Here is a 15,750-nt window from a genome sequence, read left to right on the forward strand (position 1 = left end):
TTGCAGCCAATATCACGTTCAAGTCTGTGCTGGTAACCCTTTGCGATGTTTCGTTTTTCTCTTCAATTTTTGTTGTCTCCTCGCCATCAAGATGAAAGACATACTCTTCCACATCAATTCCTTCTGCTTCCATTGCCTCTCGTAGCCGTGCCTGAAGTTCAAGTTTAACGCCGCTTGTATTCAATCCACGGCTCTCCAACTCCTTCTTTAGTTGCTGGATCTTTAATTCACTGAACTTTGCCATGTCCAAGTTGTATTCCCATTCTTCGGAATTTATTCAACAATTCCTCTTCTGACACCAATTGTAACGAATTTACTTGCAAATCCTCTTATTTGCAACCCTCTGCTAAGTTCGTATCACTAAACTGTTGAATAAATAACTCCAATATGTAATAATGCAAAATGGCCTTTATTCAAGTACTTCACAATAACACTTATACTTTGCAACGAATATCTTGCTTATTAACCAAACTGATTTACAGCTCAAATGAAACTCTACTATTCAAAATAATACTGCTATAGCTCGCTAGATAGCGCTTAATCCAAATCTCAAATCAAACTGAATTACTTCTTACTCGCCTGCTCCGCTTTTATAGTTTACGCTGCATACTTCTAGGCTCTTCGATTTCCAGAAGTTACTAGTTAGTTCGGCTACAAAATCGCCAGCCACAACTACGTGCACAAATTATTGCTCTCTCTTGTGACAACTCAGATAAGATATATGCATGTGTTTGTGCATTGCCGCTCCGCTGCTCGTATACGTACATATGTGTAGACGCAATTATTTATTCGTTTATGTAGATACATAATGATTGAATTATTTATGTGAATGGTTGTAGTTTACAGTCTCTCGCGCATACATAGTAAATGCATATGTGTGTGACATCTTTCGGCTGCCTTATATATGTGTATACATGATTTGATTATTGACGTAAATACTGCTTATCGTGGCCTTGGCATCGCCTTAGTGATGGTATAACTTAGTGCTGTTAATATCCGTGACAATATTTTACTGTGCTTTGAAGCTATAAGTATTTCATGATCAACTATTTTCAAATAAACATTTTTCAGTTTTTTAACAGCCGAAATTCTGGTTACGAATTACTTGCTGAAAATAAGTAAAAGCAATTTTTTTTACTATTTCAGCAGAACTATTTGATTTTCAAAGGGACATACAAACAATTGTACGATGTATTGATCGTAATAGCCTTCATCTACGAGTAGGTATTTCTTGTTTTTATGTTGTTTTAACCCCCGACACACATATATACGCATGCTTCTACTGAAGAAAAAAGAAAAATACGTACGTACAAAATCTGCACCTCCACCGGTAGCTTGGTATATGTACTGGAGTCACTCGGGGTTTTTTCCGGGACGAAAGCATGGCATTTCAATATAGCATGGCTCAATTTCTCTCGGATCGTTCAAAATTTGTCACACAATGAGTAGCTCCTTGTGGAGAGACTGTCCTTCGTTCGGTCCTAGAGACTAGCACTGCCCCATCTACCGAAGAAATACATATTTATAAAACGGGCACATATATATCACATGTAAAACGTGATGTCTTAGGCTAACCCCTAATACTTGTTGTCGACGCGATTTCTTTAAAACATGTATGGCTCCTTTCTGTTCACAACCAAGAGCGATTCACGCCACGTTTAAGCGCACCTCCGTTCCTTCCTCATCTATTAACACCAAAGCTGGTCTGATAGCAAAATTCTCGTTTGTTGCTAATGAAATTTGTCAGGCCGCTCCTTTCGAACACGAATAAGGTTCCTACAAGGAGTGGCCGTAATCGGTATAAATCCACGCAGAGTTTTTATATGTATATCAAATATATCCTGTAAATTGACTTTTCGATATTTTAATTCCTAATTGAGCTATTGCCTTCAAGTCGGGAGCAATAACGAAGAGCTGCAATCTTAAAAATTAAGGGGAACATCCTCGTAATGATGACTTAAATTACGTATTTTACAAATTTGAAAAACTGGCGTGGCAACGGCTTATTGGGCCATGTATACTATTGCACGTATTCTGACGACGATGACACAATGTACCTTAAAAAAATTAAAAAAAAATCAACATAAGGCTTGGTCAGTGATAGCTTATGTAGGAAGTGCGGGTTGGAGGAGGAAAGGATCGAGCACGTTCTGTGCTCGTGCCCTGCACTTGCCAGGCTAAGACTCCAGCTATTAGGAGTGATACAGCTATCAGATCTAGAAGCAGCAAGTGGCTTAAGTCCTAGGAAGCGTCTAGTATTTGCCAAGAGGACGGAGTTATTTTATAACATAGGTCCTGGTTTTTGATAGGGGTTTTCTGTTTGGTCGTTAAAACAAACTTCTGGTAACCCTACGGACTCAATCAGTCTATGTGAGGATCTCATGGACCGGCCAGTTCAACCTAACCTAACATAAAGCACGATATACCTTCGAGGCGATTTAGGCCGAGCTTCTCTTTCAATCTGCGTTGTTTAAACCCATTCCGCACGGCATCTGCGAGGACGGAGTTATTTTATAACATAGGTCCTGGTTTTTGATAGGGGTTTTCTGTTTGGTGGTTAAAACAAACTTCTGGTAGCCCTACGGACTCAATCAGTCTATGTGAGGTTCTCATTGACCGGCCAGTTCAACATAACCTAATATAAAGCGCGATATACCTTCGAGGCGATTTAGGCCGAGCTTCTCTTTCAATCTGCGTTGTTTAAACCCATTCCGCACGGCATCTGCGAGGAAGATGCATTTTCGCTGAAAAGCTTTTAATAGCGGAAAAACACTCTGAGTATTTGCGAGCCCACTGCTGAGGGGCGATAAAAAAATGCTATTACTGAAGTTGAAAAAATTTAATTAACAACTTGTGGTTCTCTAACTGGACTCAAATGTAAGATTTTCACGAAAATAAAATGAAGTATATATAATTTAAACAAGCAAGGAAGGCTAATTTCGGGTGTAACCGAACATTACATACTCACTTGAGAGCCATGGAGACAAAGTAAGGGAAAATCACCATGTAGGAAAATGAACCTAGGGTAACCCTTAAATGTGTTCGTATGACTTGTGTATCAAATGGATGGTATTAAAGAGTATTTTAAGAACGCCATGGTTCTACAGGTGGACGCCATTTAGGGATATCGCCATAAAGGTGGACCAGGGCTGACTCTAGAATTTGTTTGTACGATATGGGTATCAAATGAAAGGTGTTAATGAGTGTTTTAAAAGGGTGTGGGCCTTAGTTCTATAGGTGGACGTCTTTTCGAGATATCGCCATAAACGTGGACCAGGGGTGACTCTATAATGTTTTTGTACGATATTGGTATCAAATTAAATGTATTAATGAGGGTTTTAAAAGGGAGTGGTGGTAGTTGTATATGTGAAGGCGTTTTCGAGATATCGACCAAAATGTGGACCAGGGTGACCGAGACCACCATCTGTCGGGTACCGCTAATTTATTTATATATGTAATACCACGAACATTATTCCTGCCAAGATTCCAAGGGCTTTTGATCTCGCCCTGCAGAACTTTTTCATTTTATTTTACTTAATATGGAAGGTGACACACCCATTTTACAAAGTTTTTTTTTAAAGTTATATTTTGCGTCAATAAACCAATCCAATTACCATGTTTCATCCCTTTTTTCGTAGTTGGTATAGAATTATGGCATTTTTTTTTTCGTTTTTCGTAATTTTCGATATCGAAAACGTGGGCGTGGTCATAGTCAGATTTCGGCCATTTTTTATACCAATTCAAAGTGAGTTCAGATAATTACGTTAACTGAGTTTAGTAAAGATATATCGATTTTTGCTCAAGTTATCGTGTTAACGGCCGAGCGGAAGGACAGACGGTCGACTGTGTATAAAAACTGGGCGTGGCTTCAACCGATTTCGCCCCTTTTCACAATCCTAGAATTTAAGCCCCTACCAAATTTCACAAGGATTGGTAAATTTTTGTTCGACTTATGGCATTAAAAGTATCCTAGACAAATTAAATTAAAAAGGGCGGAGCCACGCCCATTTTGAAAATTTCTTTTATTTTTGTATTTTGTTGCACCATATCATTACTGGAGTTGAATGTTGACATAATTTACTTATATACTGTAAAGATATTAACTTTTTTTTTAAATTTTACTTTAAAAACATTTTTTTAAGTGGGCGTGGTCGTTCTCCAATTTTGCTAATTTTTATTAATCATACATATAGAAATAGCAGTTCCTGCCAAAATTCATCATGATATCTTCAACGACTGCCAAATTACAGCTTGCAAAACTTCTAAATTACCTCTTTTACAAATTTTCTATTCTGCGTCATAAGTTCAACTCACCTACCAAGTTTCATCGCTTTATCCGTCTTTGGTAATGATTTATCGCACTTTTTCGATTTTTCGAAATTTTCGATATCGAAAAGTGGGCGTGGTTATAGTCCGATATCGTTCATTTTAAATAGCGATCAGAGATGAGTGCCCAGGAACCTACATACCAAATTCCATCAAGATACCTCAAAATTTACTCAAGTTATCGTGTTAACGGACGGACGGACATGGCTCAATCAAATTTTTTTTCGATACTGATGATTTTGATATATGGAAGTCTATATCGTATAACAATGCAATCATTGGTGACTTTAATATCAATATGAATAGAGAATCAACATATAGTCTGAGGTTAAATGAGCTATTTAACACATTTTCCATGCATCAAAAAATTAACTTTAACACGCGTATAGCAGAAGGCTCTGAGACCAAAATCGATTTACTATACTCAAACGAGGAACCTACCATGTGTAAAAGGCTTGATACTTATAAAATATCAGACCACGAGACAATTATGTTCAGTATTAATATCAAAACTGAGATCCCAAATAGAACGCTGGCTAGAATAACATCATGGGAAAAATATAGTAGTGAGAACATATTAGCACTACTAAGAAACGTTAACTTTTCAGAAATAATGAATCAAAATCGGAATGACATGGTCACATACTTAGACTTTTGCTTATTAAATTGTATGCAACAGTTAACCTGCGTTAAAGAAATAAATATTGAAATAAAAAAACAAGTGGTACGATTATGAACTGATAAATTTAAATAAAAGGAAACTGTTGGCTTAGTCTGGAGACTGGTCTGAATTCACAAGCATCAAAAAAGAATAAAAAAAAAATGATAAAAATAAAAAAAAATTAAATATATAGAGCATAAAATTACAACAAACAGTGTTGACAGCAAGTTAATGTGGAAGTACTTGAAGCAAACTATATGCTACCAAGATATGAAAGATAATCACACCAATTCTAAATATTCTCGCGGAATTTTGTTCTCGCGGACTTTTTTATTCCCGCGGAAAAATTCCTCCAATTCTTTTCTCCTAGGGAGAAGAATAATTGGAGAATAGGAATTTCGAATTTTCGAAGTCAGCTGTTTTCTCAATTGAAATTTCGTTGCGCATTTCTTATTTTGTTTAAAAATAGAAAAGTTTATTTATTGTTGCCAATTTGTTTGAAATTAAGAAATAAAATATAAACAATGCATAGTATTGCATTTCATGTGGTATTCACTGAAATGAGTAACGAATTGGTGCCACAGCAACATCAACAGAGGAGCATAAAAAGAAGAAGACGGCGGGATAACACAAATCCGGCGGAGTTGCCTGCTTTCATTCAGCAAAACTATTTTCTGGCGGCCAAGTCGAGTTGAATTAGTCTTTCATCATATGCCAAAACCTATTTAAGCCTTCTTAAAAATCCTTGCGCAATTTCTGGATGGTTGCATCAAATATACGAAGAGCTCTTCCGTTGCTTATGATATACTCTTCGACTCAAAGAATATTGTGGTTGTTGTTGTTGTTGTATTAACAGTGAAAATATTGTGGTCGAATATAAATACATATTTTAGCACAAATTTGTACAAATAAGTGTTCTTTCTTAAAATAACCAATTTCCTCTAACTATTTTTATACATTCCCTTTAACTAATGAAAAAACTCCTATGAAATGGTAAAGAAATCTCCCTCACATTCATAATACCTACTTTTCTCCCATAACGCGTTTACGCTTTTTCGAACATTGTTCAGAATACGAGGAAAGGGAGAAGTGAAAAAACTCACAAGGAATTTTTATTTAGAATACGAGGAATGGTAGAAGGGAAAAAAACTCGCACGGAGTTTTCGTTTAGAATTGGGCTGAATATAACGGTGATACAGCACGAAGGTCAGCGGATTGATGATAAAAACCGTATAGCTGAGGTGTTGAATATATTCTTTGTGTAAAGTATAGTGGAAAAAAATGAAAGCATTGAGATAATTGAGAACAACGACTGTAATCACTTTAACACTAACACTCCTTTTAAATTTGCTGAAGTAAATACAGAAAATATAGAGGAAATTGTGAAAAGCTTTAGCCACAAGATTGGTGGCAAAAAATTGTTAACGGAGGGAGTTATTAAAAACACTATGAGGTGGTAAAAAATCAACTAATTGAATATATTGAAAGAAACAATATTTTTATTAAAGAGCAATCAGGTTTTCGTGACAAACACACTTGTAAAACAGCTCTTACATGGGTTATTTCTCAGTGGAAAGAAGATATGCGAAGAAAAAAGACTATATTAGTGGTATTCATTGACTTCAAAAGAGCGTTTGAAACCATTGATCGGAACCTGATGGTAAAGAAATTGAAACGAATCGGAATTGAAGGTATTGAGTTGAAGTGGTTCGAAAGCTTCCTAACTAATAGAAAGCACAATACACAGTGATTGATGAAGCAATTTCAGATAGCGTGCCGATTAACATAGGACTTCCACAGGGCTCAGTCTTAGCGCCAATCCTGTTCAACGTATACATAAATTATATTGCCTCGTCAATAAAGAACTGTAAAATAAAACTGTTTGCAGATGATGCTCTGTTGACAATAAGTGAAGAAAATATAGGCGTGGCCTTTGAAAAAATGCAGGAGAACTTGAATTCTCTCTACATTTGGTTGTGTAAAAACAAGTTAATGGTAAATGTGGAAAAAACAAATTACATGGTTATATCCACATAAAATAAACTAAATTTAGAACCACATACTTTAAATATAAAAAACGAAACCATTAGGGACGTAAAGAAAGGCAAATATCTCGGCGTCATAATTGACAATAAATTAAAATTCTGTGATAATGTTGACTACGTAGTGAGTAAAATCTCAAAGAAAATTGGATTTATGAAAAGAACATGCAAATAGTTAAAAAGGAAATATAAAATATTAGTATATAAATCCACGATAAAACCCCATTTTATATATTGTGCCAGTGTTTTGTTTATCACATGGGACTCACAAATAAACAAGTTGCAAAAAATGCAAAATAGAGCAATGGGACATATACTCAACGCGCGGTACGACACTAGTATTTCATCAATGCTGAACACTCTTAAATGGCTGAACGTAAAGCAACTAATCTCCTTTCACACAATGAAATATACATACAACATTAAGACAGGAGCACTTCCGGACTACCTGAGAGATAACTTAAGCTAAAGCAGTGATACACACACCTATCCTACTAGAGATAGACACAATTTCACATTACCACGTTGCCACACAGAAAATGCAAAGCTAGATCTGTACTATAAAGGCTTGAAAATGTTTAATGAGTTACCTGTAGATATTAAAACGTGCAATAATTTGAAGAAATTTAAAAACCTATTATATAATTATTGTAAAACATATATTTAATACGAATTATATAAAATCAAACGGATTATAGGCCATATGGCTTTCAATAAATAAATAAATAAAAATATCTATCTCAATTCCTTTATACCTGTACAACCAACCGTTATCCGATCAAAGTAAATATACTCTGTGAGCTTTGCTCAACTGAGTATTAAAATAAATAAATGTGACGCGATAACCTCCGAGGAGATTTTAGGCCGAGAAGCAATTTGCGTCGTGCTCCTTTTAATTTTTTCTACAAATTGGCGGGACTGGAACTACTGATTTTATGCCGACCCCGAACGGCATCTGCAAGGCATTATATGTGAGGGCATATGGGAGTGCTATGAAAATAATTTTTTTTATATTCAAAGTGTGAAAAATTTGAATCTGTGCGTATGATTCAGGGCAAAGCAAAAACAAAAGTGCTACAAGTGTATAGGGGTTCAGCAGCTCTGATAAATTATTATTAATTGAAGTGTATAAAATCTAAGCAAAAGCTTTTTCTTGATGATTTAAAAAATTTGACTAGAATTTGTATGAAATAAACTTAAAAATTCAACTTATGCCACTTTGCTCGATAACATAAAATTTTGGTGCTCATCTCAGCTTAAGCGGCCTAAGTGGCAGGGTTAAACCTGTACTGAAAAACTGGACATTACAGCAATAAAAAGAAAATGCTTATTTTTTATTCAGGTAGTTCCATTACATTGGTGTAGTCGCGCAATCTTCTTTTCTCTATTCGCCTTTCAATTTCTTCAGACTCCTATTCAATTGCCTACTCAGTCCAAAGTAGGACTTGTTTGGAAGATTTGATTTCTAAGCAATATACCACGGCGGTACCATACAAGGTGGCGGCATTGTGACATAGCTACAAACATATATAAAACTACCATGTACTTTGTTTTTGTAAATTCGAAGGACTAATGTCAAAATCGTACTGCGGTGGAAGTGGATGTATCAAATCAACAAAAAAGTTTATAATCAGCTGTTCCTTGTATAGTTCCGCAATATACAATATAAAATCTTTATTTACTTGATTTTTTAAATTAAACTATGAAAGGCCTATCAACAACAATGTTATCACAACACAACAAATTTAATCCAAAAGTTGCCAGCTCATAATAAAAATCAACCAGAAAAAGGAGTAATAAAACCTTCGAAAATACGTAAATATTCATCCGGCAACTTCACCATATGCATATGTTATTACCGTAACGGAGACAAAAGCAACGTAAGAAACGCAAACATTAAGTAGAGACAAACGGGTAGGGGACTTACAATATACCCGCGGCAGGTGGCCTGTCGTAAGAAGCAACTCTTTCAAGAGGTTGTCAGCGCAATTTATAGCTTCTGCAACCCAATTCTCAACCGTACCTACTCGTGGCGAATCCTATTTCTTTAGCAGCCGAGGGTCTGGCCTCCCCCTAGTTCCATGGACTTTGAAGGTTCAATGTGGTAATATTAAATTATTCCCGAGATGGTCGGGCTTGTACCTTAATGGTGATTATTACCGGAACATATCTTCGGGAAGTGTCTTTATCGCATGAAGATACCCGATCGCAACTGGAGACGAAAACGTCAGCAGACGATGCGTTCGTCTAACCTCTCGGTCAAGAGACAATTAGCTGTAAATTAAGTATCATTTTAAGTCTGTTAAAGTCAACTTAAACACTTTTTTGTTTCTAAATAAACGTTTTAAATTTAAAAGAAATGGGCGCGATTTTAATTCTTCAGGATAGATTTTAATATGCAGACTGCTACCAAAAGTTGCGAGAAATTAATTATTTATGGATAATCCCCAAAATTCCGGGACTGTGATTTTTAATCCCCGAAATCCTTGGATTGCACAAGATATTCCAGATTCAAAACCTTTGTAAGATATCGGTTCCCGGGTTTCCCTAGCCATTTTCCATTTCCGAAATTCCGATGATATTTATTAAAAAGCCGGCATTTCGGATTTTGTCGGGATCTCATATTGCAATTGAAGTGTTTTCAATTGAAGTATTTTTCTTCAAAAGTTTGCCGATAGTTATTGTTTAGAAAAAAAAAAAAAAATACAACGTGCTCAAGTCCTGGTAAGATGTACAAATCTCAACATTTACGGCTACATAACATTGGATTTCACTAAGAAGTCTATAACAACCTTATCGGTGCCTAATTTAAAAGCCTTATTATGTTTTTGATTAGATTCTGTACATTTAAATAGTCATAGGTTTTAATATAAGTATAGACATATTTAAGCTGTTCTTTTGTCCCTTTACATGTATAATTTATATTGCCTGTTTATCCTATCCACTTTCTCCAGCGATGTCTATGCATTTGTTTGCTTTTTGGCCAACTTTAATTGCAATCTAGCTTCTGCCTCCTTTAACGCTTTTAAATTTTGTTCACGTGTATCTCCATCCTCATTTTTATGTGTAGCAAAGTGCACACGCAGCTCTGACGCTAAACGAAATGCCGACGGACACAATTCACATCTATAAACATTATCACCGATATGAGTGCGTAAATGCTTCATGTGATCGTTGCTTTGGGCAAAGGCGCGTTCGCAATATTTGCACTGGTATGGTTTTTCGCCAGTGTGTGTGCGCATATGCAAGCGATTGTTGTATTTGGACACAAAACTATTTTTTGTAGTGAAACGAAAAACAAACATTTTGAAGGACTTGAGATAATATACTAGATATGACTTACCGCATATCACAATAGTCACATTTATACGGTTTTATACCTGTATGATATCTTTTATGTACCGTTAACTGATGCCTTTTAACAAAGCGATCTCCACATACATCGCAAATGTGTTTTTTTATTTCTTGATGTATAACTTTGTGTTTGGACACATCGTTCCTGGTACGAAACCTCTTTGGACAATGAGGACATTCAAAAGCAGCAACATCACTGTGACGTAGGCAATGATTTTTTAAGTGGCTGCGAATAGAACAAAGATAAGGATATATCATTCACTAATGAACATAAATATGTAAATACCTTTCCTTAGCAAATGCTTTGCCACACTCGGGACACAAATATGACCGTTCAGTGTTTGTATGTATTAATAGGTGCTCTCTTAGTGTAGTAGATCTTGTAAAAGCTTAAAAAGTGACTTAGTTAAAGTTACATCCATAATTTAATTCAAAGTTTATAAAACCATACTTTTATCGCAGATCTCGCATAAATGTTTTTTTTGTGTTTTATTTGGTTTTGGTACGGCTGGCTTTTTGGGTATTTTCGTGGGTTTTTCTATGGAATGCCTAATATTTGTATGCCTTGTTAATGAACGCCGCGCATCATAAGTCTTATTACATATTTCACATGTATATTTAGGCAACTTGTTATCCGTCATCTTTTTGTGACATCTCAAATGAGCTTTCAAAGCCCGTGGTCCTTTGAAAGACTTGTTGCATAGAGAGCAGTTATTTGTGGCAGAGCTATGTGTAACGAGTTGGATATATATACATGCAAATGTAATGCAATTCATTTTATAAATCCGTTTTTTCATACTTACAAGTTATTTTGTTTCGCATCTGTTTCCCTCTTCACTTCTTCAAGTTTTATACTGAAAGCTGTGAGCGGTGCTTCATCTTCGCGATCTTTACCATTTGATTCATCGTTATTACAAGGTTCAATTATTTCACAGCGGCTATCATCAGCTTGTAGAGGATCAGCAGCGGCACTTGAATTCAGTGTTTCCGGCAATGCGTTCACAGTTTCAGCATCAATTCTCTGCTCTGTAGCATTAACAAAATACTCTTGTGCTAAAAAGTCGTTTGGTTTAGTTTCATTTTCGAATGATCCATCGGTTGTCATCACCTTCACGTCGACATTTCCACTAGCGATCAAATTACGCATATGTTTGTCAGACTGTAGACACATCTGCTGAAACCGGAAAATACTCTGCATGCGTTCCAGACATTTACGGCAAATTTTCTTTGGTAACTCGTCATTTAAATGTACTTCTATTTGGGGTACTGTGGTGGACAGTAATTCAACTGCAGGTAAAAATTCACATTCTTCAATTTTATCAAATAAAGAATGCCACCGTTGCTCTGGTTTAAAGTTTACATTAAATGAAAACTCTTCCACTAGGTCGTGCATACAAGTGCGACAAACACATTCGAAAAATTGCTCCCTTGTTCTTGTGTCCATCTTTATTTGTTTCTCTTCAGTTGGAAAAAATCACTTTGATTTACTTATATGCCAAGCATTAGAGATGCCGGTTTTATATCGATTCAACCACAAATCGATTTGCCTGTGCGTATCGATTTAATTGGCATTCGATAGAGTTGTGCTTTTTCGTTCATTTCAGAGATTCGGTTCTTTCGTTCTTTTTCTGATGAACGAACAAGTTGTTCTTTTTGTTCATCTGTTCCTTTTTTCCAAGCAAATTTGTTCACTGCTGCTCGCACCCGCGAAAAACGCCAACAAGTATAGATGGGGGTGTGTATGCAGCAATGCTTTGTGTAGGTATATTTAAATGTGTTATGAATAAATAAGTTAATATATATATGTATAATTAACTTCAAAAGAAGTTACAATTCCAGGAAATTGAAAGAGTACAGACACAAATTGTAAATATGAACTTTGCAAGTTTAATAAATGTAATAATTAGTTTCTTACAAAACATGTTTTTCATAAATAGTTCATATATATTGTTGTAGCAGTGCCACACACAAAGATGACCACACATATCTTTAGTATAAGTGGCATCATCGACATACCCACCAATACTCTTCTTGCAGGGATAAGACACTCTTGAATGTTGTGGGTTGTGTTTTCAATGTTGATGATCCTTTGCTGTATATATCACGTTCCGGTAACATGCGCTTTAAGGGTACAAGCCCGACTACCGCGGGATCAATTTAACATGGCCTATCCTTAGTTTGGTAATAGTCTAGTTGAGGGGTCGACTGCTAATACGCTACCAAAAATATCGAGAGAGATGTCAAAAGACGCGTATTAACCTCGAGAACAATAATCTGAAGGCGGAAAAGAAAAATTTTATCTCTGTCCGGAGATATTTGCAGTTGAAGTTGGCGATTTCCATGTGGTTGTTGTTGTGTTTGTACCCACCAAAAAAATTGTGCATCACCGTGGCGGTAGCCACGGTTAAACCACACACCCGGACGTGGCATGGCGTAGCCCAGGGTTATTTTTTATAAGCGCGGCCGAAGGCCGCCAACGCCGAAAGGTGTTCTGCGCAAAAATACTATGGATCCGACCCCCGGTTTCGGAGGTACCCGCGGGTCTTTTTTCGGTTTTTCGTTAATATCTTTTGAACGCGTTAATATTTTTATTTTCCGCCTTCGGATTATTAATACTGATGTCAAGACGCGTCTTTTGACACCTCTCTCGATATTTTTGGTAGCGTATTAGCAGTCGACCCCTCAACTAGACTATTACCCTTAGTTTTTTTTGCATAGAACACCTTTCTGCGTTGGCGGCCGTTGGCCGCGCCTATAACACGTTACCCTGGGTGGGTCCGACACCGGTTTGGTGATCAAAACTAAATGCGCGCAGAACACCTTTCTGCATTAGTGTGTGTGTGTGTACAACAAATCTGACAAACAACAAAACCACACGAAAATTAGAACCGATTTTTTGCTTATATCTTTTGACAGAAATAAAAATTTTAATTTTCGCTTCTGGATTCTAAAAACGGAGGTCAAGGCGCGTCTTTTGATACAACCTTTGATAATTTCCGATAAAAATTAGGTGGTGTAAAACGTTGGTAAAACGTTACCGAAAAAATGTCATAATTATGGGTCCAATATTAAAATTATAGTGCATTAAATGGTATTAGTCTAGAAGAGCTTCACTGCTAATATGCGTCAAAAAATTTCGCGAGAGGCGATTCCTTCTTTACGAAATATAAAAAGCACTAGTAAGAACACCTTCGGTTAGCTTTGTTGTTGTTGTTGTAGCGATTAGGTTACTCGCCGAAGGCTTTGGGGAGTGTTATCGATGTGATGGTCGTTTGCCGGATACAGATCCGGCACGCTCCGGTAACACAGCACCATTAAGGTGCTGGCCCGACCATCTCGGGAACGATTTATATGGCCACATTAAACCATCAGGTCACCCCCACGCCCAAGTTCCATGAGGAGCTTGGGGTCGCCAGAGCCTCGTATGTTAGTGAAACGGGATTCGCCGCTCGAAGGTGAGGTTGACAATGGGGTTGGAGAAGCTATATATTTCGCTACACAACCCTTTGAATCCCTCGGTTAGCTTTCTTTTTTTAGTTAATAATACTCGAAAGGAACTTAGATTAACTTCAAGATTATAGATAATAAACTCTAGATTAATTTCTAAAGATATGTTAGCGTAAGGAAACCCCGGATGTTTTTAACAAGCTGGTGGGCCTCATTTTCTCATACAGGTTTGGTCTGGTTGTAGCGAATTGTTAACATCTATCGTGAATATGATTCGCAGAGTTTGTTTCTATGTTACAGAAGGGGCACTGTGTCACGCCCATTCCGTAAGAAATTGCTCACACGTAATAATCATGTGTTCTGTGCGTAGTCGAATGAATGTGTTTCGATTTGCTATAACTGACTTTGACCGAGAAGGTAGCCGATCTTCCATTAGTGTTTATGTTTGCGTTGTGATGTGTGAAGTTTTTCCAGTTTCCCGATTTTGTTTTTAGTAATTCTTTTTTATTAATTTTATTATTTTTTCGGTAATAGTCTAGTTGAGGGGTCGACTGCTAATACGCTACCAAAAATATCGAGAGAGGTGTCAAAAGACGCGTATTAACCTCGAGAACAATAATCTGAAGGCGGAAAAGAAAAATTTTATCTCTGTCCGGAGATATTTGCAGTTGAAGTTGGCGATTTCCATGTGGTTGTTGTTGTGTTTGTACCCACCAAAAAAATTGTGCATCACCGTGGCGGTTTTTCGTTAATATCTTTTGAACGCGTTAATATTTTTATTTTCCGCCTTCGGATTATTAATACTGATGTCAAGACGCGTCTTTTGACACCTCTCTCGATATTTTTGGTAGCGTATTAGCAGTCGACCCCTCAACTAGACTATTACCATTTTTTCTCACTATTTTTTTTTATTAAGCTTACCGGATATTGCATACAACTAGTTAGCGTTTTTTTCAGGGTAATCACTTGAAATTTTAATGCAATTTTTATTTTAAGTGATAACTATCAAAAAAAGATTTAACTAATTTTATGCCTATACCCCATTGTCGCTAAATTTTCTACATCTCAAGCTATATGTTACGTTTCCATTTATTTTATAGTGACATACAAGTTTTAAATTAATCTTTAAATACTATTACATTCGACTCCCCTTCCTTCAGTGTTTGATCCAATGATAGCAAATGTGTTTTGTTTGAGGAGAATTTTAATGCTATTTTTGTTTCCTCGTCCAATAATTGCCGTCTTTCAGTGAGTTTTATAGCTCCGGCTCACGCTCAATTCTCACGGGAATGCTCTGGATCATTGAGAGACTTGAGAAACAGATGTCGTGAAATTTTCGCACACGTGAAATGTGATAGGCAGATGTCGCTGCTGTTTTTCATTTAACTCATACGGCGAAAAGCTAAGCAGCGACATCTATTTTTGAAAAAGTAGGTATATTAAAGGCCGCGTTGCCAACCTAAAAAGAAGTAATTAACAAATTATCTGGCTCACAAATTGGACCAGACTTCTATCTGGATTTATCTGGCTCAAATCGTTGTTGTTGCATTTACATGCAAAATTATTTATCTTTTTTTTTTCCTGTTTTGGGAATTGAATCTTTCAATTCCAATAAATGGCAAGAGGACCCTTAAATTGCCTCTTAAATCGCCAGGTTAACAAACGTATAAGGGTAATATACTTGCAACATTTATACGTGCCTAAGCAGCTAACACGTCGCAAAATAAAAACCCGTAGCACAAATTTTTTCCTTGTAATTTTTAAATATATGGCTTGTCGCCATGTGCTTTTTCAATATTTGTAATTCTTCATGAATTATATTTTTATGTCGGTATTATAATTTCACTCCCATCCCGCAAGTGGTACCCCCATCATGCCCAAGCCAGTGGCCTCAGACATCCTCCCATTGTAATAGAAATA

The 15,750-nt window shown here is 36.5% G+C and overlaps 2 protein-coding genes across 3 annotated transcripts in view; both read right to left on the minus strand.

The window, feature by feature from the left end:
* Positions 1 to 15,750, minus strand: part of LOC137247551 (uncharacterized) — a 93,799-nt gene that overhangs the window by 58,211 nt on the left and 19,838 nt on the right. The window lies entirely within an intron of this gene.
* Positions 7,261 to 11,885, minus strand: LOC137249321 (zinc finger protein 429-like). 2 transcript variants are annotated; one of them, XM_067780676.1, is made up of 5 exons: positions 11,187 to 11,885; positions 10,835 to 10,932; positions 10,670 to 10,772; positions 10,373 to 10,609; positions 7,261 to 10,302 (listed from the first exon to the last, which is right to left on the minus strand). In XM_067780676.1, exons 1-5 carry the CDS (start codon positions 11,825 to 11,827, stop codon positions 9,990 to 9,992), a joined length of 1,392 nt encoding a protein of 463 aa, XP_067636777.1. In that variant the 5' UTR covers positions 11,828 to 11,885; the 3' UTR covers positions 7,261 to 9,989. The 2 variants fall into 2 exon arrangements, with proteins under 2 accessions (XP_067636777.1, XP_067636776.1); XM_067780675.1 differs by having other exon boundaries at positions 7,265 to 10,302; positions 10,835 to 11,109.

This window comes from Eurosta solidaginis, chromosome 4, assembly GCF_040869045.1.
Source record: "Eurosta solidaginis isolate ZX-2024a chromosome 4, ASM4086904v1, whole genome shotgun sequence".
NCBI classification, from domain to species: domain Eukaryota; kingdom Metazoa; phylum Arthropoda; class Insecta; order Diptera; family Tephritidae; genus Eurosta; species Eurosta solidaginis.

Bases quoted from the DNA above. Each gene is read 5' to 3' on its own strand.
- LOC137249321 (XM_067780675.1), bottom strand. From the start codon at position 11,827: ATGGACACAAGAACAAGGGAGCAATTTTTCGAATGTGTTTGTCGCACT. The intron at 11,110-11,186 runs GTAAGTATGAAA...CGTTACACATAG, and splicing joins GATGCGAAACAAAATAACTT to CTCTGCCACAAATAACTGCT. The intron at 10,773-10,834 runs GTATGGTTTTAT...TCACTTTTTAAG, and splicing joins ATGCGAGATCTGCGATAAAA to CTTTTACAAGATCTACTACA.